Source organism: Betta splendens, chromosome 13 (assembly GCF_900634795.4).
Source record: "Betta splendens chromosome 13, fBetSpl5.4, whole genome shotgun sequence".
NCBI classification, from domain to species: domain Eukaryota; kingdom Metazoa; phylum Chordata; class Actinopteri; order Anabantiformes; family Osphronemidae; genus Betta; species Betta splendens.
In genome coordinates, this window is record NC_040893.2 from 11,030,638 (window position 1) to 11,057,096 (window position 26,459).

Sequence of the window (26,459 nt, forward strand, 5' to 3'; positions counted from 1 at the left end):
TTGCTGTAGCTGTCTGTCCAGCAGAGATGGAAATTTGTTGATCTTTCAGGTCAATTCAGTGGAAATTTCATGCTTTGATATCTTTTCATTTTCTTCATGTTTACATTCACTAGCTCAGACCTCAAAATTGAAAAGGGACTGAGTCGCTTCCCTCAAACAAATGATACATGACCATTAAGGCAAAAACAGATTAAGAAACCGCATCTTAGAGCTGTTAAATCTGTAAAACACACCACTAAAACACACAACTTCCGCCCCAAAGTCTCACACACAAACCCACACTACAGTCCCTACTGTACCACTGCTGATGGACACATGCACAGAGCACCTTAAACTTCCTGTCTACCTCGAAGCCACCAATAATGAGACTCAGTAATAAGACCACATGTGTACTGTGCTTATATGACCAGAGGTTGGAATAAAAGCTGTGGAGTTTACATTTCTGGCAAATATGTCGTTTTTACTTCTTTGCTCTGTTGCTACCCTGTTTACCTTCTTTTAACTGTTATATGTTAAATATGTATGTATAAGCTTTGATGTAGAATGAGTGGACATAGCTTGATAATTGTTAGTTTGTAATTTTGGAACATTTTTCTGACAGGCTGCCTGTTATTAGTCGTTGTTTAATGGCAATCAATACAAATAGACATTTTTTATTAGGAATTATCATAAAGTCCAGTTGTGTTGGGCAGCTGGCCTTATTGTAATGTTCATCTTAATGGCTTACACAGTTTTAGCGCCACCATTGCCTCGTCTACATGGACTCATTTTCTTTACCAGTAAACAGCTACCAAAATGCAGATGTCATTTCAGAACCACCTCCGTGCCTATTATGTTCTTGATTAGTTGTTGTGTAACAAGGGAACAAAGAACAAATGCCAAAAATGTATTGTTCCAGTATGTAGTTGGAGGAAGGCAATTATGTATTTGTGGATAGAAGTACATTTGTTGTTGCTGCTTTACTGTGACAGTGTGTAGGAGACAGTTTGTTGGCAAGTGTCACATGTAGTTTTAAAAAATAACTTTATTTAAACTTAGTAAGGTTTGTATAGTAATAAAGAGAAGACACTTCAACAGTAGTTCAAGTTTGCTTGAATCTGATACCAGCTTGCTCTGACCCCTGAGAGAAAACTACCTGCAACTGTGTGATGTGAGGTGACAAAATTTGTAGAATTTGCATCTCTCTAAGCAGGTATAAACAATGCAGGCTGTCTACTATGAGGTAAGCACTTGTTTTAAAGTGTGTTTTCAGGCTTTCACAGTAAACCTTCTCTATGTGCTTCCTTCATTTGTGTGTGTGTGTGTGTGTCTGTGTGTGTGTATGTGTGTGTGTTTCTCTGGGCTACAGAATGCCTCTTTGTAAGGGCACACAGAGACCCTGTTATTGGCAGCTTACTTGGTGGGAGGGAGAAAGCACCGAGTAGGATTGGTTAGATGGAGGAACAATGAAGGAAAAAGTAGAAACACAAACGAAACAAAATGTCCAGCGAGAAAATGCTTGTTGATGCCACTGAAAATTACTTTATAAAGCCAGGAAGCGCATACATTTCACAGTTATTGAAGATATGCTTATCTACAGTAGCGTCTTTCAAGCAGCCAGATAAGAAGATGCGCATCTTGAAAAGAGACCTTTTTTAGCCTAGTGACATAAACACAGGAAGCAGGATGTTGAAAACCTTAGTTGCAATTAATGTACCCTCACTTATTATTTATTATAATCCCCTACACTCTTACTGCATCTAATCTTATCCAATTCAGTTGCTCATGAAGTTGACATTTCTATAATTTCTTTATTTTTACAATGAAGCTGTCAGATCCAGTATTATATTTCAATTTCAATTCACTAATTTAATAATAGAAGCACCTCCTAATATTATGCACTGAAATAGAATATTATGTCATGGTTTCTGTTCTAAGCCAAAATGTGCAAAACGTTTAACATTGATGGTCTATGTTCAGAGAAACCAGGAAAAAGCGGCAGTATTATGTGTTGTGGCACCTAGAATGCATTGCTCTCTGTCAAATCTCCCGAGCTGCAGTGATTGGACCTACCTGCGTGTTTACACAGCGTTACTCCTCCGGTTCACAGACAAACATTAGGACATTACTTACATTATTACTTACATTTTTAACAAAAGATAATTTTTTTAACTGTGTTTGAATAAAGACATCAGTTTAAAGTCGTTTAGCAGCTTTTTATTTTGAATCAAAGCAGACACTTGTTAAAAAGCCACAGATTCTTCATTTAGCTAAAACCCAGCAGAATCGGAAACTTCATCCAAGAGAAATCAGCGGCAGTAGATTCATTGCAGCACTGGGATATTCAGTTGTGTGATGCAGAGACCCAATGCACCTGTCAGCTCGGCTGCTGGCTTCTCTTTCCTTTTCTGTTGTCCTGTTCCTGCAACTAAACAACCATGTCATCAGCAACTTGATAGGCTGATAGGCTTTATCATCACTATTACAAAAAGTAACATAAAAAACACTTTGCTTTGTGGAACATAGGTGACAGTGCTCAGCTGGTTAAACCCTTCTTTTTCTCACCCACTCCCTCACACTTATCAACGCCTTTTCTCGATTAAAGTGCTGAGGTGAAGAACTGTGTTCAGTCAAAGATGCTGACCACGACCGTCCGTCTTTAATTACTCGCATAAAGTGTTTCCTAGTTCCTCAATTCAAAAGTAGGAACTGTGTTCGGTTAGACAGATGAGTCTGTATCTAGAGAAAACAGGAGCAAGCTGATGAGAGAGCTGAAGATTCACACTGACCTTGTGTTCTGTGCTTTCTGCCATGTGAAGGATATTTTTGACAGGAAATGAACAACTAATTTTAACACCCGCACTCACTGGTGAACAGTACTTTCTGGACTGGATAATATGGGTGACCTTGTGCTCCACAGTCCTTTCCTCCCGCCCCAAAATAAAAACAGGAACAATGTTGTTTCTTTACAGTTCATTCTAATCCTTTATCTAATAATCCATGTATATATTTATTTGATATAAATACAGTATGTATTTATATGAAATTAAACATCTTAAACCTAACACTGTGTTAAGTATATGTACTTTTCTCAAAGGCTTCAACACTTGCTAACTGCAAATACAGTATGTGCAGTAACTTAAAATTCTAACCTTGGTGTACAGTGTATGTGTGCGTGTTGCGGAATGACTGAATTTGTGTTCTTGCCCTGAAGTTACAACACTGAACCTACAGTTACAGTACTGAATGATAAATAGTGCATACAAAAAATAGCTTTGTGAGACCCACTTCACAGTTGATTTTTATTGTAGTAGTGATGTTGCAATAGCTGCAGTAGCGGCGTTGGTTATTGTAAGGCAGGTTTGTCACGTGTAAAATGTAGTAGCTGTAGCCGGCCATTTTGAATATGTGACTAAAGAATTATACTGTGAACATTATGATGAATTTTAATATGCAGGTTAGTAATGTCTGAACCCACTGTATAATAAAGGGTATTTAAAAGCTAACATTGTATCCATTTGTGCTTCGTTCAAAGCTGTGGTGGATGAGGAGCTATAGAAAGATTGAATCTGTGTCAACTGTATCTCTGCACCAATCTTGTGGTGTTAATTAATCTTCCTCTTGTAGCAGCCTGTCGTGCGTTAGTGTTAATGTGCTGTACGTTTCAAGCAGCGACTCTGAGAAGTTGTTTGTTTGTGTATGCTCGGGATCAAATACGTGTGATGATGAGAAGGCCTTTTAATGCGTAGCTCATACAAATGAATTTATATAAACGCAGATCTAGCAGGGACTGGAATAGATGGTCAGTGGTTCTTGTATATTGTATGTATGTGAATCTGCACCAAACAGAGTTGAATGACTGAAGTGACAATGAAGTGGTACTGTATGTAATGTTAAGGCACTAAAGCAACTTCCTGTTTTGCTGAGGAGAGAGTCAACACTTCTGTTTACAGTGACAACCCCTTCCCCCTTACTTTTAAAATTGTCATTCAAGCCTTGATTATCTTGATTAAATGTTCATCATTATTTATATTTTTATTGGGAATCAAAAAAGACATAAAAGCATAAGGCATATCATAAGAATTTTTAAAGTAATGGCGTATTTAGAAATTGTTTTGCACAACTCTGAAACGTAGTAATCCATTTTAGGAACTAACACAGTTTAAAGCAGTGAAAAAAACACCTCACAATTAAAAACAAGCTGGTATTTGTTCCTATTTCGAATCGCACATCATGGTGGTACATGCAGTGTGAACATATGTGAACATAATTGTTTCTGGGTTTTTCTCCTCCACAGGAAAACCATGATCTGAGGGGTTCCTGTCTGCATGTTCTCTGCTGGTGGCCTCACGAGCGTCAGTCATGTCTCAATCTGAATTTGTGTGCGACTGGTTATGTGTGCTTCGACTGGAGCAATATTCAGAGGCATTTCAAAACGCCGGACTCACAACATTACAACAATGCCGCAGTCTCACCCCAGATCAGCTGGAGCAGATGGGCATCACCCTGCCGGGTCACCAGAGGCGCATCCTGGCCAGTCTGAGCAAAACACATGGTAATTGCGATACGCAGTCTGATACATACTGTCGTAGTGCACACTGTGACACTCAGAGACTAGAGGGAAAAGGTCACTACCAAGTGTTGCACAGACAGACACTCTCTCCTTCCCCAGTGGAAGAAAAGCCTGTTCCTAGGCAAAGGGACGGAGAGGTCATGAGACCAGTGCCCAGAGAACGAGAAAGACCCGTTCCCAGGGAGCGACACGTCTCCAGGATAAAAGAGGAAGGAGCTGAGGAGGCAGGAGAGAAGAAGCCAGTTACTGAACAAAGACAAATGGCTCCTAGACTAGTTAAGGAGGAAGAGACAAATGGAGGAGTAGATGGAATAAAAGAGAAGCCCTTACCTAAACAGAGGACTAAGTTTCTCCCCAATGCTCCTGTGGATTATCCCCCGATCCCCAATGCGTCTTCAGCGTCTGACTATTTACCCCCCGTGCCCCCACGAAGCTCCCCTAACTGCCCCCCGCAGCGCTTCACCCCCACCATGAGCCCCTCGCCTTCCCCTCGAGCCCCAAGCTACCCCAAGCTAGATGTGGTCACAGCGCCAACAGTGCAGAGCCGGTGTGTGACTGAGAGCTCACCCCCCACCGCCATCACTACCCACACCCCCGCACAGATTCGACCTCAGACATTAGAAATTCAGCCGCATGCCTTTTCTCTGGATGCTGGAAAGAGTTCACCCATCTTAACTACTGCTTCCCCCAGTGAGAGAAATGTACCACCGCTACCTCCAAAAGTAGGGGTTGGTGCTAAAGGCCAACCCCTATCAACCCCTTCAACTCCTTCAACCCACAGGTAAGGCAGAGGGTTTTTTGGTGATGTGTTAAATCTAATTACTGTTAACAGGTTTCTAGGATCTGTTTAAGTTCCTAGAATGCACTGCCACCACCTAGTGGGCAAGGTTGGGAATTGCAGGTGCACTGTAAACAGAGAAATGTTATTGGTGCATTGTAAACACTTCCTGAAATTTAAAATAGACAGTTTGAAACTGAGAGGCTGGAGCATGTTGACACAGTGCTAACACTCTTTCTGAATAAGGAAATATGTGAGAAACCAGAACAATTTGATCTGAGTGGCCTTATGTGGTCTGTTTTGTGGTTTACTCACACCTTAGTGCTTTCTTCTTTTTATGGCTAAGATATTCAGTCATTATATATAATATACTTTAATGCAGGGTTTAAATAATTAGACTGCTAATACTGTACAGTATGTCTCACAGAACACTATTAACGTTTTATCACAGATTATCAGGATTTTTTTTAACTATTCTTACTAGTTAAGGGAAAAGAAACTTTGCTTTGGCTACTTCTGTTATGAGTAACATGCACGTTGCCCGTGTTTTTTCAAAACGGGAAACACGCTGTGGGGAAGTTACGATAGAGAAGAACAGAAACAGCACAGCATAAAACTCTCCTCCCTATTAGGATGTGACACAGGAAAAAAGCAAGAGTGAGGACAAGATATAAAGGATAATAAGGCTTTTGCTGCCAGGAGCTGCCTTTTGCAGCCTCTACCAGCATGAGTAACATTCACACGCTCCCTCATTTCCTCGTTAGTGTGCTGTGTTGCCTCCTCCCACCTGCTGTGTAGCCCGTCATTTCCTCATACATTTCCCCCTCTCTTTGGATCTGTGCTTGTGCATTTCATGTAATTGTGTCATCATGGAAGAGGATTCCTTCTGAGCGTGTCGAGGCAGGTAACGTTCATATCAATCATATCTCAACGCGTTTGCTGTCTTGTCTCTGCTCGCTTTCTTTGGTCTCCCAGCTCACTTGTCACTTCAGGCTTTCAAACAAGGAAACCTGTCTTCCATTCTTGCTGGGTTTATGTTATCTGCTGTTTTAGACCTATTTTAGTTTTTAGAAAGTTGCTAATTGTGGGAGTTTTGGTTTGTTTACATGAGTTTATTTAACTTCTGTTAGAGTAACACATTTTTTCAAAGCTGAGTGAGACTAGATACAGTGAGCTGCCCTGTCCTGAGGCTTTTAGAGTGTAAGCGAACAGATGTTGGTCTGTTGCCACTATGTTTACTGTATGTTACTAGGCACATTTTGACAGATGTTATTTGCCTTTTCCTCCGAGTGCATGTGGAACTTTAACTACCTTTTCTTTGGTTTTGTCTAGCACTGGTATCAGATCTACACAATTTGGTTTATTTTGAATGCACATAAAACAAGTTAGTGAAACAAAGACATATTTAATCTTTTAGAAATCAATTCAATAGAATTTATATAGAATTCATATAAATATTTATATGTTTAATGTATATGTTTTGGTAAAGTTTTGAAGTTTGTCCATGAATTTAACAATGGTAGATTGTTAGTCAGTTAGCACAGAGTAGGTTAAATATAGTATCTGTGCAGCTGCCCCCCTCTCAGTGCTCTTCCTCTTTGGAGAGAGAAGAAAGGTTAATCTCCTGTAATTGCGGTGGTTTTGTGGTTTAATATTAACTAGACTTTAATTATACAGTATGTATGTACTTAAAGACTCAAACTACTTTATAAACATGTACATACAGAGTCAGTAAATCTGTCCATACGGACCTGGACAACATCCTATTACTTTAAACTGTGTACAATGAATGAGATTATTGTGGTTTTCCCATTACTCTTGCAGTACAATCTTACAAAGGCAACAAAGTAGAACAGTTTACTACAGTGTATGTTGGCGTCTGACAGGACCATCTGAAACTTTTACTAGAAACCTCCAGCTGAATCACCCCCATGTCATAGTTGAATGACGCAGTTATTAACGAGAATTTAACTAATAGTTAGTGCTGATAACTGTGATTAGAATTCCTTATACATAATTCTATAATGATGACAATAATAATAACAATTAATGAATTTTTAAATTAAAAAGTTATTCTGAAACACGTTAAAGCTGCTCGAGCTTTATGTAATACTTGTGTTGTATGTGTAAAAGGCCAGAATGAGAAGGAAATTAACCAAAATGGGAGGAATAAAGAGGAACTTTCACAATACTGGATGGATAGAGACCAAGGGTGTGTGCTCACTCTTGATTTTCCCATGACATAGTCTACAGTGCAAACATTGTTTAAAATTATAGGAACATACTGTATTAGGCATACTGTTTTTTGCAGTGCATATTCTATGCACTGCAAAATTCTGTTATTATTAAAATAAATACAACCGTGAGATACCACAAAGAAATACTTTAGTAAGTAAATACTCATACCATAGACGGGCACTGTTTTATTGGACAGATGACAAAGCTGAGTAAGAAGAATCTATTGGTTGTATGTTTTTATATAATGCCAGTTTGTTTGTGTGCTAGTACAATGACTCAGTCATCTGGTTACTATTGTTTCAACTGAGTTGTCTTACGGAGACTGGAATTTTGTAAGGTGTGGCGTGTTGAGACTTGCTATTTGAATTGCTCAGGTAGAGAGGAAAAGAAACGGGAGAGTAGCAGAACAACAGTTTGACACAAATCTAGAATCAGAAGTAGATTTAGTGATGAAGAAGCATTTTTTTTCCCGTAAAAGGATCTCTGCGTTCAGTTATCTGCGCAGTGTTTTCACCCAGTCTCTCATTAGAGTGGAGTCGGAGGACTTATCTTCTGATCACCAAACTGACTCCTCTGGTAAACGTTTCTCCTTCAGCCCCCTTTCTAGCAGGACGGCTGCTGATGACCTGCACCAGGAACAAACTCCACAGGTCCCACCGCGCAGCAGGAAACCCCAAACTCAAGAAAACACACAGCAGTCGAGTCAGCTGCCTGCTAGGAAGACCCGCCAACCCCCCCAAACCACCTGTGACCTGAGTAAGTACTGCAACACAATAAGATGTTACTCATAATGTCAGATTACAGCATAAAATGGGTTTAGCCAAGCAATAAAAAAATTAATACTGTATTTCATACATGAAAATATTAACACGAGTAACACTTCAGTTGCCCTGGAAACGGACACTTACATGTAATGTACAACCTGGTCCCATTGAGCTACAGTCACTGTTGATCTAACATGTAGAGCTAAAAGGGGAAGCAATTTGTAGCATCTGCACAAATTGCACATGCTTATAAAATGTACAGTTTTGTAGAATCTCAAATGGATTTATTAGTCAAGTATACGCGCATGTAAACACGTGTCTGTTTTAGCAGCAGCATTTGTAATTTAAAATTACATTAATTAAAAGCAAAATGGAAATTTTCACCTACAGTATGTCTGTAGAATCAAATGCAATTATCATTTTGACTCTCTGTTTAAATGTTATGTATATTAAATTAAAGGAATGAAACAGGCCAACAAAAAAGGTTTAATTGAACTTTAGAACTACTTTTATAATAACACAATCAGTTATTACTGTTCTGCTACTGTCAGAAAATGCAGCCGCATCCTCAAATATTTACTGTTGAAGCAGGGGATGGGTTTATTTGACATTGCAGGGCAGAAATGTGCAAAAAATATTTCTGTAATGGTACTGTACATTCTACACAGTCAGGATATTTTTAATAGAACAGCACAGGAAAAGTTTAGGTTTGTTCCTTATTTTCTATTTTTGCTCAACACGGCCACTAACTGACTTTATTAATAGGGCTTTACAGTACATGACCCCAGTGGGTTTCTTCATACTCCTGAGGTCCAGCAAAGACCAGTAACACTTACCCTAAACGAATCTAAAAAAAGCTGGCATGCTTTATCATCACTAACACACTTCCTTGTGTTGATTTACAGACATTCTCCTCCTCTGTTCACATACTGGAAACACTGAAAGAATGGGATCAGATTGAAAAGATTCCATGATATACATTTATCTAAAAATAGCCCGCAGCCACTGTTTAGATCTGATACCAGTGCTAGACAAGAGCAGAAGCATACAATACCTACCACCACCAGCTGTACCACTAGATAACTGAGAAACCCAAAGGCACAGACTGATAAAGCACATGCCATAGATTTAAAAATCTGTTTACACTTCTTTCAAGTCTAATATGGTTGACCTGTTCTCATTTCACCAGGTTGTTCACCCAGATTTCATTTATTCTGTTATATGCAGAGACTTCATGCTTGTGCCTTTTAAACAGTTTCCACATTTATAGTGTTTCCTGACAGTATTGTTATTGTTTTACCTATTACATTTGCCTGAGTTTTTTTGCCTCCCTTATTTTTTATTTTTTGTAGTTAATATAAGTCTTAAGTGAATTAAAAAAGAAGAAAGTTGCAGTAAATTGTCTGTTGCCACTAAAACACTGAAACTTGAGTTTAATTTATTTAAATATTTTAATTATTTGTGGGATGTACACAATCTAAACATAGTGAGCTTCAAAATGTCACCAATCTGGAATCTGGCCTAATCACTTTTATTCATTAGAGAAATTTTAACCCACCTAACCACCATAATGCTTTTCTAAGTTTCATGGATACCCAGCAATAATATTACAGTTTAGTCTATTCTGTATCAATCAATCAATCAATCAATCAATGTTTTTTTTTTCAAGACTGAATCCACTGCCAGTAAAGACATTGAATTCCCATTGAGTCTATTTTTTAATAAACCAACCTACTGTAATTAGTTTAATCTCTGTTTTTCTGTTCCCCAGCCTTGGATTCGCATGATAGTTCTGATGACTATGAGGATCCTGACTTGTTTTGTCCTGTTGTTCATCGCATGAACAAATCAGCCATAGTAAGTTGTGATAGATGTTTCCCACTTTGCATCCATCACCCTCTTTACCTCCTGCAAACAAACAAACAAAAAAACAATAAATAAAATTGTCTCTTTCAACAGAACATGTCCCTGAATGTTCCCAGTCAGGAAAAGGTGCGGAAAAATTCTTTATACAGTGATGATGAGTTCTTGGATGAAGACGAGTGAGTTTTGCATCAACACGTAAACAAACCATTTACACACACACACACACACACACACACACACACACACACACACACACACACACCCACACACACACACACACACACACACACACACACACACACACACACACACACACACACACATGTGCAAGTCTTACAGTACTTTGCTTACTACCTCATCCTTCTCTTCACTAAAAGTACATCACTAGACATTTTATCATTATCTTACCATATCTTTCACTCACTCACAGTTTCTCAGAATCGAGCTTGTGTGTGTTTTGTTCATGTTGCTATCTTATGCTCTACCTTTACCTCTGCATGATTTAATTTGTTACTAAGTTTAGAAGGTGTTTTCACCACTCAGTTGAAACCGTACTGTTAGAGTCTGGTGCAGAGGGACTTGAATTACAGACTAGTTGAACTATTTGCAGTCATTGTTAATACATTTCAATCTAGATATTATTTATTATAACAATATTATTATACATTTTTTGGCTGCAGTTGTTTAGTCAGTCTATAAAAGTAACATACTCTACGGTTTTATTCGTTGTTTATCTCACTTCATCTCAATTACTTGTGTTACAATCACTTATATAAGTTTGCTTAGAAACCTGAAATATTACAGAACCTCCACGTTGACCTGTCCAATAATAGATTCTGCAATAATATACCAGAGACTTGGATAACTGTTTCTCAGAAATAATTTGAAACCTTTGTAAAAATGGCACACGCCTCTTGCTTCTCAACACAGGAAAAACCATGATGTTCATTGTTTAGTGTTAAGTGCAGATTCATCATTTTAAAATTGTATTGTGATGAAGTTTAAGTGCTTCTATCTTTCTGTTTGCAGACCTGTCCAATGGCCAGATGAGGGCATCAACAGCCAAGGCAGTGTCTACCTGCCAAACACTGGTAGCCAGGCTTCACCCACTAAAGCAGAATCCTCTGAGCTTGTTGCTGTCATCAAGAGTGGCTGGCTGGAAAAGAATCCGCCTCAGGGGTATGAATGACAGTCATGCACAGCGGAAACTCTGTTAAGACCAGCATAAAGCTAATAAAAAGGCTTTGGTTCATCATAGGGTTGCAGCAATACTGCCTAGTTTATTACTATGCTGCAGTTATTCTGGTTCCTCTATTACAGAAAAGGGATTAGGTTCTTTTTAAGCTTGTTCTGTGTGTGTCCTTCCACATAGGAGCATTTATTATCAAAAACGCTGGGTGAAGCTTGATGTTGACTACCTGAGATACTTTAACAATGAGAAGGTAACAAAAAATATCCAACATCGCAGTCATTTCTAACACTCTGCAGGCTTAATGGATAAAGCAGCTGTTGCTTGTTGTTTGTAGGATATGTATTCTAAGGGGCTCATCTCAACAGCCTTCATCACTAATGTGACCTCTGTGGGGGAGCTCAAATTTGAAGTGGCTACAAATAACCGGATATTCACATTCAAGGCTGAAAGTGAAGGTTTGTCTGTTTAACCCCCATTCAAGCTAATCTGTGTTATTGATATTAATTGGACACGTGCATATACATGTACAAATCCACATTCATGTTAGCTGATATTACAAAACACATGTTAATCCTGCAGCTGAAAGAAACGAGTGGGTGGAGGTACTACAGGACTGTACCAGGGGGCGCAGTCTTAGCAGCAGCACCATGAATCCCGGTTCACCATTAACCCCAAACTATCAGGGCTTTCTGGAACTCAAAGGATTACGCTCTAAACTTTATACTGTTGTCGCCTCAGATAAGGTCTTCCTGTACAAAAACGTTGAAGTAAGAACCCTTTGTGCAGTATGCGATTATAGACTTGAAAATGTTGTCTTTGTTAATTGTAATGAGATGTTTTTTTTAAACACAACTAAATGTATACTCATTAATTAAAATGTATATGTTGTTCCCAATAGGGGAAAAAAATAATGAAATCATAAAGTATTTTTTTCTTTCAGGACTATCGTATTGGCATCGGTATCACATCCATTGAGATGAATGTAGGAAATATTAAAGATACAGATCGTCGTAGCTTTTATCTCACAACCCCATACCGCACTTTCAGGTACTGTATACTGTATACACTCATTCAGTGTGCTTTATGTATGTGTCCTGTCCTGTAATACATTTATTATCTTGGAGTGAAAATTCAGAAGTGATTATTTTTCATTCTAACCGGCTGAGTTGCCCTATTAGATCATGTGCTTTTCCCAAATATTCCACTGTGCATCCATCCTCAGAGTCCTCAGCTGGACATCTTTTGAGAATGTGAAAAAGCTCTTTGTATGAGAAAGAGAGAGAGCGAGAGAGAGGTCATGTGTGTGTGTGTGTGTGGGGGGGGGGGGTGCTCATGTGCGTGTGTTGATGTGGTGTGTGTGTGCGGTGGTTTGGCTGAAAGTGCGCAGCCTGCAGTGCAACGGCTCAGCTTGACAGGATGGGGAAATGTGAAAAGGCTTGTGTGTTTTTAACAGTAGAACAGTGTCAGTGTGTCTCTGTTTGTACAATTTGTGTGTATGATGAAGCTACATCATGTCAGTAGGAGATGAAGAATACCACTTGTGTGTTTTTGCATGTTTTTTTAATATTGAACATGTAGTGGCTGTTGTAATTTGATGAGTGTGTAGGTGTGTGTCTTTTAAGGACAGGGGAAACTAACTTGTTACTGTAAGCTGAAGAGAAGAGGAAACAAAAAAGACATGAGAGCCTGCGTCAAGCCTCAGATCTGTGACTGTGTACGTGTACAGTACGTGTGAGTGTAGCTTCCTGTCTGCGACGCATTTTTAGCAGAACAAGTACAGATTCCGAATCAGAGCGCGAGGGACTCGTGAGCATAAGGATATGCACACACGTTCACAGGGCAACTACAACCTCCCTCACCTCGCTTTGCGCCCGGCTGCGGCGTCTTGATGTCCTCATTAACATTCAGCCGCGCTTTTGCCCCCTTCCGCAGCTTCTTAGCGGAGTCGGAGCAGCTGAAGGAACAGTGGGTGGATGCCATGAGGAGCGCCATAGGTGAGGCTCTGTCCAACAGTGAGGTAGCGGAGCGGATCTGGGCGGAGCCTAGCAACAGTTTCTGTGCAGATTGTGGGGCTCCCACTCCGGAATGGGCAGCCGTCAACTTGTGTGTGGTGATCTGCAAACGATGCGCAGGTTTGTATGGGAAGTGTGTTACACCGTTTTTATGGGAGACAGAATCCACAAATTCTCGTGGCATGAAGAGTTGTGTGTCATGATCTCCATTTAATTACTCCTGTTTGTTGTGGATGTCTCTTTTCTCAGGGGAGCATAGAGGACTAGGTCCAAGCATTTCAAAGGTTCGAAGTCTAAAAATGGACAGAAAGATTTGGACAGAGGAGCTTATACAGGTATGTGCATGCACTTTTTATTTATATTTAATGTAAAACTAGGAGATTTACTTGCATTAAGTAGAACAGTATAATACAGTGTTTCTGGGGCAGGCAAAGTTCATGCATATTAATATATTGTGCAAAACAACACAATAACCTCACATTCCTTTCTGATGTATAAATATTTCTTCTAATTTTTCCTTTTCTTGTGATGCAGCTGTTTTTGTTGCTAGGCAACGACCGTGTAAACAGTTTCTGGGCAGCTAATGTCCCACCAAGTGAGGCCTTGACACCTTCTAGCTGCAGTGAAGAGCGACGGCGCTTCATCAATAACAAATACCGCCAAGGCAAATACAGGAAGTACCATCCTTTGTATGGAAACCAGACTGAGCTCAACAATGTAAGTAGTTTATTTGCCTTGATGACTTATTTATATACAATTTCCATCTCATTCCTCAGCTTGGTAGTCAGAAATGTATGACAAAAGGCTGTCAACCAGTTCAACCTGTTGGCAAAGTTTGACAGATGCCAAAATTCAATTCATATTTAGAGTAAAGCTAAATTAGATGGAAGGTGATTATGTTTCAAAGACTTACAGTAACACCAGGAATTGCCCTGAGCAAGACGCGTAAGCTCAGAGGAGGAGTTTCCAGCATAGTCGGGTATTACCCACGAACACTAGCCCTCAGAGACAGGCAAACATGCCGTCCATCCAGGAAACAAGACGTCTGGGTGCTTAGGTGACGTTGAAGGTTTTTGCTCCAGTGTGCGAGATAAATTTTTAAACCCAGCTGGGTCACTCATTAGCTGCTTAACCCACTTACTGCAACAATGCTGACTGCTCACAGACACATTAGGCCTGTGAGTCACATTTAGCACCTGACTGTGAGCTCTATATTTCCACCCTCAGGCGTGTTTTTGTGTGTGTGTGTGTGTGGGGGGGGGGGGGGGGGGGCGGGGGGGGTGAGTAGGAGGCGATAAAGGAATTTCCTTATTTCCTCTCCTTGGACGCTTCACACCCTATAAAGAGTGCAGCTGATGATGCTGTCTTCTTTCTTTAGTCCATCTGCGTGATAGCGACCTCCTTTTCCCGGTACCTGCCTTTCAAACTGCCTCTGCACCCAGAGGAGGGGGTCCTTATAGTTTACGCACATTTTTTTAAGTTCTTCTTTTTAAGCTCTGCTAGTTTTTTCCATTGGGTGTGTCTAAAGGAATAATGCGTTTAGGAATGTGTCAACTAAGCAGTCACAGAATGTGACAAGGCAGCTCCAGTAAGACGGGAAAGTGTTCTGTGTGAGCAGTGTTGTCTTGGGCTGCATCCAGGTTTGTCGTTTTACCTCTGTGTGTTTTTCTCCCCACTTCTTTGTTTCCCTTGTTTTTTGGTTTCCTTTTTTTTTAAATGTGACATCACTACTCACTGCTTTAGAAGGAATGTGCCGTAACTCCACCTCTGCCTCTCTCTCTCTCTCTCTCTCTCTCTCTCTCTCTCTCTCTCTCTCTCTCTCTCTCTCTCTCCCTCCCTCCCTCCCCCCTCCTCTCCTTCTCCTGTCCCCCTCAGTGTTTGGCTGGGGCAGCGGAGGAAAGTTGATTTCTACTCTTGACTCCTTTTTCTTATTTGTAAGTGGCCTGTGTTTGCCTAACCTTCTCTCAAACCCTGCTTGTTTCCCCTGTGACTATGTGTGCACCTTGAAACAGAGGCTTTTTCGAAGGGAAGTGAGAATAAACAGGTAAGATTGCGTTTAAGCTGAGTTGAAGGACGAGGTAGTGAGAAAATGTTTTGGTTGACAGTCGAGTGCTCTTGTAGGTGAACTTTAGTGCGAGCAATAATGTGTGTTGAAAGGAAAATAGGCTTGCAGGATTTTAGGAATATGTGGACATTTGTGACGAGTGGACTTTGTATTTCAAACAGTGTGTGCACCTGGACTTTTGAATGAAAGCATACTAAGACTATAAGTTGTGTAGTTGTGTTGTACTGTAAATCTGAGTTAATTTGTGTGTGTGTGTGTGTGTGTGTGTGTGTGTGTGTGTGTGTGTGTGTGTGTGTGTGTGTGTGTGTGTGTGTGTGTGTGTGTGTGTGTGTGTGTGTGTGTGTGTGTGTGTGTGTGTGTGTGTGTGTGTGTGTGTGTGTGTGTGTGTGTGTGTGTGTGTGTGTGTGTGTGTGTGTGTGTGAGAGAGAGAGAGATATGGCCACATGCATTTTAATGTGTGTCTGCATGGTTTTGTCCCCTCTCTGTGACCCCATGTGTTCTGGGTCCTCTCTCTATATATCACATGACAATGGACACCATTGTCTGACGCACTCCATCTCCTCCTGCTTTGTTGCCCGCCTCTCTTGCACTAGATGTCAGCTAGTGATGCTGTCCACAGTCTTTCATTAGGTAATTCAGCTTCATGTATTGAGTTCGTTCTATAGAGCCGTGGCTTGTTGTGATTCAGATTGTGCATAGGAGATCCTGGATTTGTGCACAACCTAGATGACACTGCACAAACCTGTCCTCCTGCATTGTGTCACTATACTGGATTGTTACTGTCACAAATGCTTTACAGACATTTAACTAAATGCTTGAAGTGCTGGATAAGTCGATATGTTCCCCTCTCAACCACTAGTCTATTTGAGCTGAGTGTTTGTTGTGTCTAAGTGGACTGTGTACTCTTGACAATCAGCATGTTTTTGGTACTTCTTGTAGCAAACTGGCATAGTTGAGGGCAGTAGTCTAAACTTTTATAGGTTTGGTTTTGTGCTTTTATAGCTGTAGAAGGAAGGTTCCAGAGAAGGAAAGCTGGACTTTTGGCATTTTCTTTCTGTTTCTTCTTTTGTATCTTACAGGGAACAAACTCTAAGCAACCGCTTTATGTTTGGTGATTCTCTAATAGATGTCTCTATTAAAGCCCAGTCCATGCAAAGAAGTATTAAACATGATCTTGTCCACGTCTTTGCAGATGCAAAAGGTTTTTCTTGTTTACCGATATGTGACATTACACGTCGTTGCAGTCCCGTTAATTATAGAAACATGAAACTGGTTGAACACGAAACAGGTTGACATGATTGACAAAAAAAGGATTTGTGTGCCCTGCAACTAATTGTAGTCCTGCTGCTAGAAAGTTGTTTAGCTGCAGCAAAAGCTGTAGTGGTGCCAACTTTATGACTTCATTTACTGGTATTAGTAAAAATACACTGAGCGGTTTCTTTCTCCTTCTTCACCTGTCTGGATTTGTACCTCCTTCTCTACATTGTTTTTTCCATAGACTGTCCCTAGTGGGGTAAGGATAGAAAAAAGCTGATGTGTTTCACCTAGATTTAAATAAATGAACATATAAACATACATACTTAAAACTATGAGTGGATGTAGTTTTGAATGGATGGCCACTAAATGCCTCAAAGGTCTCAACAGAATTGGCACTGGCTGTGTTTGTGTAGGTGCATACTGTAGGTGGTCTAAGTATATTATCTGCACTCTTCAGTCAGTCCCAGTCTGTCTTTCATTAATATATTTCCCCAAGCTTTCATCTTACATTCACAATATTTTTATTTCTTTCAACTCTTTCTTTCCCTCCTATTCTGCTTCATGTAACTGCAGAGGCCAGATGGAGGCCTGTGAGTTCAGACACACCCAGATAAAATCTTTCTCTGTCTGTTTCTCTCTCTCTCTCTGGGGAAATTGGGCAAGATTCTTGAATTCCCTTCTTTTCTCTTAGTGTGTGTGTGTGCGTGTGTGCGCATGTGTAATTACGTTACTCCCTGTTTCATAGGCAGCAGATGTTAAAGGGTGTGAGGTCTTCAAGCACTCAAACAACCCATTTTCTCACTGTGCTGTATTCTGGTTCGCTTCTCAAATCTAGTAAACATTCAATTTATTGATTAATTTAAATTTTATTTTTAGTAAAAGAGAGAAAGATTGGGAGAAGTTAAAAGAAAATGAGAAATAGAAACAGTGCATGAGACGTAAGTAAAGCTGTTTCACACCTATGCAGAATGCTGTGAAGTAAAGAAATGCCGATCAAAACCACTCATCAGATCTCTGTACTATGTAATTCCTGTGTCCAGTTTTCCAAACTAGTGCTTCAAGCACATTTTTGCTGTCCTTTTAAGCTGCCTGTCATTTTATGTCCATAAAGCTTCCAAGCTTGTTTGTTTTTATTGTACTATAGCTTTACTTTTACAATACAATTGCGTAGCTGTATTTTATCAGGTTGTACTGAACAAGGCTAAAGTCCCAGTGTCTCTTTTCAGACCTGATGTTGGCCGACATTAATGTGAGCATTTTAGCTACTGAAATACAAAGCTGAAAACATTACTGGTGTAATGTTGGCTCCCGTGGCTCAGGCAGTCCAGATGATACTGTAAGACTACTGAATATTTGAATGTGTTCTGCATAGAGGTACAGGTTTTGTGGGCGTGGGAGACTGAGATTTGCCTCTGTGTCTGTGATGAGGCTTCTTGTGCAATTTTAGTCTTTCTTAATAGGTTTGTTTGTGTGTGTGTGTCTGTTTATGTGTGTAGAGGCTTAACAGCGCTTAAATAAAGGAGGGGTCCTCTCGGTATCATTGTCCATGTCCATGTTTGCAGGAGACTAACTTGTGTTCCTCAGCTGTAAAAACACTGCATCTTCCTTTTCTCAGTCATAACATCTTTCCTCTTTTACCCTCCCCTGCTTCCTCTTTTGGACGGTATCTGGATGTCCTAGTTCACTTATTATGATTTACTCAGTATTCATTGTGTTTTCAAGTGTAGTATTTTATTGCTTTAAGTTAAATGTACACCCTAAAACAGTAGTTTTAATTTGTTTCTCATCATGTACATGTAATTTAAAATTACATTATCTTTATCTCTATTATGGTGGTCCAGTTGCAAGAACTAGAACCTTTTCCAACCTGTAACAAATGACAGCAGTTGCTGTATGTGTTTTCAAAGATCTCAGTACTGTATGCTTGCAATGTCTGTTTGGGTTCTCGGTGTGAGTCTGTCCTCAGCTGTTTCTTTTAAACATCCACAAACAGACAGAGGATTGTGTGAGGTCAAGAGATTAAAGCTTGGACTCCAGCTGTGGGATCATAGTGCAAATTTTATCACTTTGATCTCAGTTTTGCATCATTCCACATTTTCATGCCCGGCTTTGTCACCAGAACTGTCCTGACAAAGACACTTCCTATGTCCTCTCTGGTTTGCTTCATCTTACATATGCTATTCCCTCATGTTTCCTCTCTCCCTGCCTGCAATACTGTAGTGTGTAGTGTTGGTAAAATGGAACATAGATTTTACTGTGTTTAGTTCAAGGTACCCCACATGCACTGTGAATAGAGTTGGACATCCACCTTCATGACAGATGAAGTAGTTACAGTACATGTTCATGTGCATGCAGCATTTTATGTAGATCCAATTGGAGCATTCAGAACCTGGAAGACATTGTGACTGTACAACCACATCTACCTATAACCCATATGCTTCTTCATGTTTTGATCGTTTTGTCCTTCTCTCCAGGCTCTGTGCCTTTGTGTGCAGTGCAGCGACGTACTAGAGACCTTGCGCCTCATTTTCTGTGGTGCGGATGTAAACTGTTCGACTGGTATGACATCTTGGCCCACCCCTCTCTCTCTGGCCCACGAACACTCCCAAACCTTGCAGGCTGAGTTAATTAGCCACAATCTTAACACAGGTACAGTGTAACTCTGCTTCTGCCCCAAATAACGGGTTTCTTGTCATTGTTGCTCAGTATGAAGTAGGCTTGTCATGAAATCAGACTTTGACTTACTATGCTTATGTTTTCATTGTCTTCCTGTAGAGCTACCAAGATTAGACGTATGTGGAGACATGGAGACGAAACATTACACACTACAGCATTGTGTATCCCATAGTGGCTTCCTTTTTAAAACTGGATCCATGGCTCGAGCCCCAGAGCGAAAGGCCAGAGAGGGTAACGACAGACACCCTCACCCTCACTGCACATGCACTTACAATCATAAAGTACTCTAATAATGAATAAATTGTGTTTTTATAAAGGGATTTTCTAAATAGTTCTGATTAGTTCATCAGTATCATCACACTAAACTGTCCCTTTTTCTCCCATGCAGAGTTTAGTCGTCGCTGGTGCACGCTGAATGATGGCACCTTCAGCTACTATGAGAACGACAAGAACTCAAACCCTAATGGTGCACTGAAGTCTTCAGAGATAGCCTGTTTGGCCGTAGACCCACCTGGGAAACATGGGTATACAAGAACACAAACTGATCTCCCTCATTGTACTGTCTAAGATAAATAAACACATATACTGTAGTTTTACAAACATCTGTTACTTCATTTTAATTCTGTCATTCTAAATTTCAGGTATGACAATACTTTTGAAATCTATTCTGAGGCAGAGCGTCTCTATCTGTTTGGCACTGATGACCCTGACAGCCACAAGGAATGGGTCAAGTCTATTGCCAAGGTAACCGCCGAATACTGTACACACTAGTATAAACTAGATACTTCTCAGGTGGATCAGTGCAAGTGTGAGTACAGAATGTACTGTAGATACTGTAGAGGGGTTTGCAGCTACCGTACACGCAGGAAATGCAGTGTAGTGGTCAGAACATGACTAGTCAACGCTGACTTGTGCAACAGGAAAAGAAGACGTTTGCACCTTCTATATGGGTCTGAGCATCGCAAAAGCACAACTGCTAAGGTTGTAGAAGCATAGTGCTTGTGTGACTCCCACGTTTCTAGCCACAAACACTGCCTGGGCTGACTCTAAGCTGAATTTGTTCCACTGTTACACCTCTTACTCTGTGCTTCTAGCAGTCGGAAAGGAAAAAATGTGAAATGATTCCGACTTGGTGACTATGATGACCTTTTATTTCTAGAGCTTGATTCCGGCCTCCGCGGAGCCTCTACTGAGGTTGAGCTTCGACCGAATCGGGCGGCTGAAGTACAAAGATGGTTTGAACCTGCAGACATCCAAAGTTGGTTGGTTTGCTCTAGTGGGCTCCACCCTTCACATCTACCTGGAGCAGAGCCAGGGGGAGGAGATCCATCTGCGTAAACTTAACGAACTCTGTGCGTGACACACAAAGTCACACTGTACACTCAAACAAATGCACTGTGACATTCAGGCTGTTGATGTTGAAATACAGTAATTCAAACCTCAGATATAATGTTGTGTCAGGAATAATATGCTTGCTGCATATTTGTGTTTACAGCAATTCAACAAGACAATGAGGTGCTAGTTTTGGTTGAAAAGGGCAGGTAAGAAGAGAAATGAATTTATACAGCATACTTTAAACACACTGTACACATTTCTAGAACCAAAATCTTACTGCTCTTAGTCTAGTATTCACTTGTCGCCTCTGTTTCGCTCTCTTTATTCTTAGGACCCTGTACATAGAGGGAGAGAGAAAGTTGGACTTTTCTGGATGGTGCAGTGCCATCCAGACAGCAGCTGGAAGTGGAGGAGCCACACTGAGCCAGCAGCAGCTCACGGAGACAGACATACCCATCATAGTTCACAGCTGCATTGACTACATCACACAGTGTGGTGAGTTCACATCCAGAGGGTCTTTCTTTTTATTTCTGCCACAGATGTATACCGTACTGTACCTACATTGACATCACAGAACCAGTTATACACTGTGTGTTTGTTGCTTGCCATGAACTCTGCACACATTCACTTTTTACACCTCTGTACTCCTTTTGATTAAAATAGTAGCCTACCAGACAACTATTTTAGTTCAGTGGTTTTCCTCGCTTTTTTTCTTTACCCTGCTGTCTTTCAGTCTAGTTTTCACTTTTTGCCAACCTCTTTGTGCTCCTGTTTGACGTTTTCCTCATTTTGATTCCTTTAACTCCCCATTTCCATCAGTTTACTCCATACCTTTATGTGTGGTTGCCCTTCTGATGCTGTAATTGTCTTTCCCTTCTGATGCTGTAATTGTCTTTCATGATAGAATTGCCCTTGTGACTTCATTAAAATATACAGTATCGTACTTTTGGTTCATACAGGATTTTATTCACAACCAATTGCTTCACTGAACCAGCTACTGGATAAACAGGACCCAAACAATAAATAATCCCTCTGGTGGAGACACAGTGCAGTTACAATAGCTGTTGCACCCGACCACACCCTCACACTCCATATAAAGTTCAAGTTTCCTGTGACACTGTGCGCTGTCTATGTTTGTAACATTATCTCATTTGTGTCTGTTTCTCTAGGTTTAACATCTGAGGGGATATATCGCAAGAGCGGCGTGAACTCCCGCGTCGCAGCTCTGTGTGACAGATTCCGTCACGATGCTCGCAGTTTCCGTCTGAAGGAGGCTGAGCACCAGGTGGATGATGTCTCCAACACACTCAAGCGCTTCTTCAGGGAGTTAGAAGAAGGGCTGTTCACTTCAGAGGATGCCAGAATCTGGCTCAGTACTGCTGGTAACTTCCACAACATTGTATCTGCAATTTGCATGATAGCAGTCACAATTTAAATTTGCTTCCTCACAATAATAACAATTTGTACTAAATCTAGTACATGTGGCATATGAGCATGCAAATAAAGTAATTTTACTAGATTTAGGATTCTGAGAAACTCCCTTGTGTGTCTGCTTCTCTTTATAGTTTGTGTATAACTCTTTCATGTATTGCAGGGATTGAGGATGAAAGTAGGAAAATCTCCCAGTATATGCAGCTGTTGAACAGACTTCCTCGTGTCAACAAGGCAACACTACAAGCCCTGATCACCCACCTCTACTGGTGAGAAACACGCAACACTGCAAATCCTCAGGCGCCTCTGTGAATGTGTGTGCATGTGTGTGTGTGTGTGTGTGCATGTAGCAATACTCGTGTTTTCAAATGTTTCAGTGTGCAGCGGTTTTCTGATAAGAACCAGATGAACATTCATAACCTCGCGATAGTGTTTGGCCCCACGTTGTTCCAGACCGATGGGAAGGACTACACTGCAGGCCGTGCAGTAGAGGACCTTATACAGCACTATACCACCATCTTTGAGGTAATTCGCGCGACTCACTGTTCAACATGGTGGATGATCTGAAAACAAATATTTAGCTCGTTTAGCTGAGTTCCATAGATTTATCAGTGACATTCAGCAGATGGCAACTTCGGTAGGCTGGACCAAAGAAAGCACAGTTCATATTTATTGTGTGGTGTGAGGATTATGTTCTTACAGCAGGCATGTAGGAATGTGTGATGAAATTCCAGCTGTCATCGTATAGGATGTTATTTTGCATTGTTTCATTATCTTATCTATTATGAGACTCCAGTTCAGCCTCATTCTAGTGAAACCTATTCATTTGGCGTGAACCTCACGTTTCCAGCTGTAACAATGAGGTGTCAAGTCTTAAGTGTCTACTGTAAGCCTGGCTTGGTGCTACTGTATAATTAATGTACGATATGTGTGAGTGGAATGTGCATACTTGTTTACAGGTGGGAGAGCAGCAGCTAAAAAAGCAACTAGACGAGATCCACGCTATTCAGTTAGTGCGGGCGACACGAAGCACAAAATTTCCTGTGAGTCACGCACCCACACCAAATCTTTAATGGTGTCTACTTGTAACCAAGCAAGTTTCAGTGAGCTGAACTCCTTCACTGTAGATACTTTAGACTGTGGATCATGTTCTTGTTTGCATGATGATGTTATGTTGTGTGCATGCTTCCATGTTCCTGTGTATGCCTGCTTCAATTACTCGTATTCTATTTGTTACCTTTCTGTCTGTTTTGTCAGGGCACTGAACCTGGAGGGCACTTCATCTGCACAGTGTATCTGGAGGAAAAGAAGGCAGATGGAGAGCAACACGTACAGGTGACCTGGACATGTTAAAATATTAATGTGTTGTGTAGGAACATTAGGTGGATTGATTAAGTACTAATTATACTCATGAATACTATTGGTACTATTTTAGACAAAATTATACAGGACCCAGTTTAACTAAAGAATAAATAAATATAAAACTTTGCTTATTTTGCCACATATCATAATAAGCAACCCTGCAAGATAATGCAAAACCCCTCCTCTTAGATCCCTGGTTCCATGACAGCAGCAGAACTGATCTTTGAGGTTCTGGACAAACGCAACATCACAGCTAAAGACAAAGATTATTGGACCTGCTGGGAGGTCAGCGACAAGGAGGAAATGGGTGAGAGGGATATGAATCTAATCTAATTGTTCTGATGTATTTTTTGCTTAGATTGTTGGGTTTAAATCTATACATAACATACACTAGTCTCAGACCTAAGAGCTAAGGTGAACTAATGCAAGCTACTGTAGGTAAAACGAACTGAAAGATGACCACATCAACATAAACTGTGTTCAAAGCCAGGGTTTTTCATTCGACCTGTAGCTTGAGCTACTGTAAACAAAAGCCACAAAAGAGGCAAAGAGTTCATTCTTATCATCTTATCAACTGTATGTATAACTGGTATGTGCAGCCTCTGGTCTTGCACCAGGAAGCACTTATTATCTATTTCCAGTAATGCTAAACAGAGTTTTCATCAATTGCCAGGAACCTGGTTTATAGTATGCAGGTAGACACGCAGGAATGTCAGCAGAAAAACAAACTATAGCATGACTGACTGGAAGAGCTAGCGGAAATTCTGCCGCTGTTTACTGCCAACCTTTGTTTGCAGCTGTTCCAAATATGCTTGGACTACATACTATGGTCACCATAGACTGACTCTGCATGCCATTTACTTTAGCGCTAGGACAAAATACCCACATGTTTTTATCATTACTGAAACAATAGCATATCGTTTGTGTCATCAAGAGCACATGATTGTAGATCTCGTTGCGTCAAGGAGACCTACAGTAAGGTGTGTTTCACTGTGCCTTTCTCAGAGCGCCCGCTGCACTATCAGGAGCGAGTCTTACCCATACTTCACTCCTTGGGCACCGACTCCCACCTGCTCATTAAGAAATACCATGCTATGGATGCAATGATTAGCTACCTTGGTAAATACTGGCTGTTAAACACCTCCACAAAACATTCTCCAAATCCCTGAGTTTTTCTGTCTTCTGTATTTTAAATTCTTCATAAACCTTTATTCCTTCCAGCCAATAAAGGAGATCCGTCCACGCATGGACTGATCAAATTCAGAGATGAGCGGAACCTCCTGGGATTGGGAACTTTCCATGACAGATATTTCATCCTTAATTCCAGCTCACTCAGAATGTACAAGGATGTCAGAGTAGGTTTTGGAGATACTGTAGCAACTTTTCTACTGTGTCCTACTTTGGTGTTGTATTCTGTCACACACTCATTTATGTCTTTCTATAAATCAGAGTAACCGTCCAGAGCGGGATTGGCCAGTAAAAAGCCTGAAGGTTTACGTAGGTATCAAGAAGAAACTCCGTCCGCCCACATGGTGAGTGTTATTGTACTATAAGCGATCAGCACCTCATACTGTTGGCGTGTGCAGTAGCAGTGTAACTAGTGTTGTGTGTTAGCGTCCGTGTGAAACTTGTGGACAAATACATAAAAATCAATGTACAATGAGAACAAATGATTTTCAGGCTTTTTTCCAGGAAATTATAGTTTTGGAGGGGTTTGCTTTTTATTAACTGTCTGAAATAGCTGATACTCACCACTGGAGGGCAGTCGCGGCCCAAGAATCACTATAAATGTAGAAGATTTGTAGTTGTACTGCAGTAGAATAAATTTAATGCTTACATCTGTTCTAGTTGGGGACTAACAGTGATTTATGAGAGCAAGAAACAAGAGAAGTCGGATAAACAGCAGTGGTGAGTAGCTGTCCAGCATTTAGCGCAGTATATGTTTATGTACAGTACTCAGAACCACCGCGGCTTAGGCCTTCAGCTTTCCATTAATTGTGTTTACTGTGTGTGTGAAATTTAGATGATGGTAATTCACTTTACTTTACATGTGTTTGATATTTTTATTGCTCAAGGTAATAATGTGGCCTGGCTCTTATGTGGTTTTGTCTGTCTCCATCTCCAGTTAAAGCCTCCTATTAATAATAAATTCTACTCTGCTGCTGTAACTGCTGTGAGTGCATATGTTTACGGCCTTCACTGCTGAATCGTTATTACTATTATTAATATTTTCACATTTGTCCTGTCCTCATGTTAAGCAGGCAGTGGCATTTTTCCTTTAGTGGTAGTGTGATCACGTTTTTGATGTGCATGCAAACATGACCAGTGTTAAAGGAGACTGACAGTGTCTCTGTAGGCAGAGTAAAAGGTCAGATCCCTGTGTGAGTTTGACACGGGACACATGAAAGGTTGGCTCCGCCCTGAAGGGGAGCACACAGGGACACCTGTAGCCGTGCCTCTGCTCTAGGCCCTCTTAAATAGGCCTTCCCCTGTTTATGCGAGTGCGTTAGCTGAACAGATTGTGTGTTCATGTTACAGTAGGCGCCACAGTGTCAACAGCAGTAGACATGGGCACAGTTTTAATGGGACTGCTGTTCCCGTCACGCTGGAGGCAGCATCATCTCTTTGTTACGCTCCAGCGTTATGTCCCTCACAGCAAAACACACACCTGGGAGGAACAAATGAAAAGAGGACAGATAAAGAACGTAGAAGCCGTGAAAGGCAGAGAGGAGGTGTTCTGAATGCTAAGTTAAAAATGTTGTCTTTACGCAGAAGACACGGGAAAATTTAGAGAATGATTAGATGTAATGAATAAAAGTGAATGGAAGGTGTGCCAGTGTGATGGATGTGCTCTTCACTTCTCACTTATCCACCTGCACATGATGCCGCTTATTTTTATCCTGTTGTTGCTTATCTCTCTCAGCACTTATT

The 26,459-nt window shown here is 40.7% G+C and overlaps 1 protein-coding gene and 1 long non-coding RNA gene across 5 annotated transcripts in view; one reads left to right on the forward strand and one right to left on the reverse strand.

Annotated features, from left to right (window-relative positions):
• The window catches only part of LOC114867837 (arf-GAP with Rho-GAP domain, ANK repeat and PH domain-containing protein 1-like), a 34,281-nt gene that overhangs the window by 3,724 nt on the left and 4,098 nt on the right, over positions 1-26,459 (forward strand). For 3 of the 4 annotated variants that reach the window (XM_055513990.1, XM_029170892.3, XM_029170893.3), the window contains exons 2-30: positions 4,277-5,333; positions 8,164-8,324; positions 10,104-10,189; positions 10,292-10,374; positions 11,228-11,377; positions 11,571-11,640; positions 11,725-11,845; positions 11,970-12,157; positions 12,331-12,437; positions 13,323-13,522; positions 13,652-13,737; positions 13,937-14,119; positions 19,199-19,373; positions 19,500-19,631; positions 19,789-19,924; positions 20,042-20,144; positions 20,560-20,752; positions 20,896-20,941; positions 21,067-21,230; positions 21,905-22,117; positions 22,330-22,435; positions 22,544-22,691; positions 23,126-23,209; positions 23,424-23,501; positions 23,718-23,835; positions 24,534-24,647; positions 24,750-24,883; positions 24,978-25,060; positions 25,377-25,436. In XM_055513990.1, the coding sequence (XP_055369965.1) occupies positions 4,342-5,333; positions 8,164-8,324; positions 10,104-10,189; positions 10,292-10,374; positions 11,228-11,377; positions 11,571-11,640; positions 11,725-11,845; positions 11,970-12,157; positions 12,331-12,437; positions 13,323-13,522; positions 13,652-13,737; positions 13,937-14,119; positions 19,199-19,373; positions 19,500-19,631; positions 19,789-19,924; positions 20,042-20,144; positions 20,560-20,752; positions 20,896-20,941; positions 21,067-21,230; positions 21,905-22,117; positions 22,330-22,435; positions 22,544-22,691; positions 23,126-23,209; positions 23,424-23,501; positions 23,718-23,835; positions 24,534-24,647; positions 24,750-24,883; positions 24,978-25,060; positions 25,377-25,436 (4,514 nt within the window). In that variant the 5' untranslated portion in view covers positions 4,277-4,341. Of the gene's footprint in view, positions 1-4,276; positions 5,334-6,031; positions 6,235-8,163; positions 8,325-10,103; positions 10,190-10,291; positions 10,375-11,227; positions 11,378-11,570; positions 11,641-11,724; positions 11,846-11,969; positions 12,158-12,330; positions 12,438-13,322; positions 13,523-13,651; positions 13,738-13,936; positions 14,120-19,198; positions 19,374-19,499; positions 19,632-19,788; positions 19,925-20,041; positions 20,145-20,559; positions 20,753-20,895; positions 20,942-21,066; positions 21,231-21,904; positions 22,118-22,329; positions 22,436-22,543; positions 22,692-23,125; positions 23,210-23,423; positions 23,502-23,717; positions 23,836-24,533; positions 24,648-24,749; positions 24,884-24,977; positions 25,061-25,376; positions 25,437-26,459 lie in introns of those variants that run through there. The other variant, XM_029170894.3, reaches the window with a different exon arrangement.
• LOC121202668 (uncharacterized) lies at positions 2,175-4,976 on the reverse strand. Its single transcript, XR_005898482.2, has 3 exons — positions 4,883-4,976; positions 4,455-4,768; positions 2,175-2,407 (listed from the first exon to the last, which is right to left on the reverse strand). It is a non-coding gene; the product is annotated as an uncharacterized LOC121202668 (long non-coding RNA).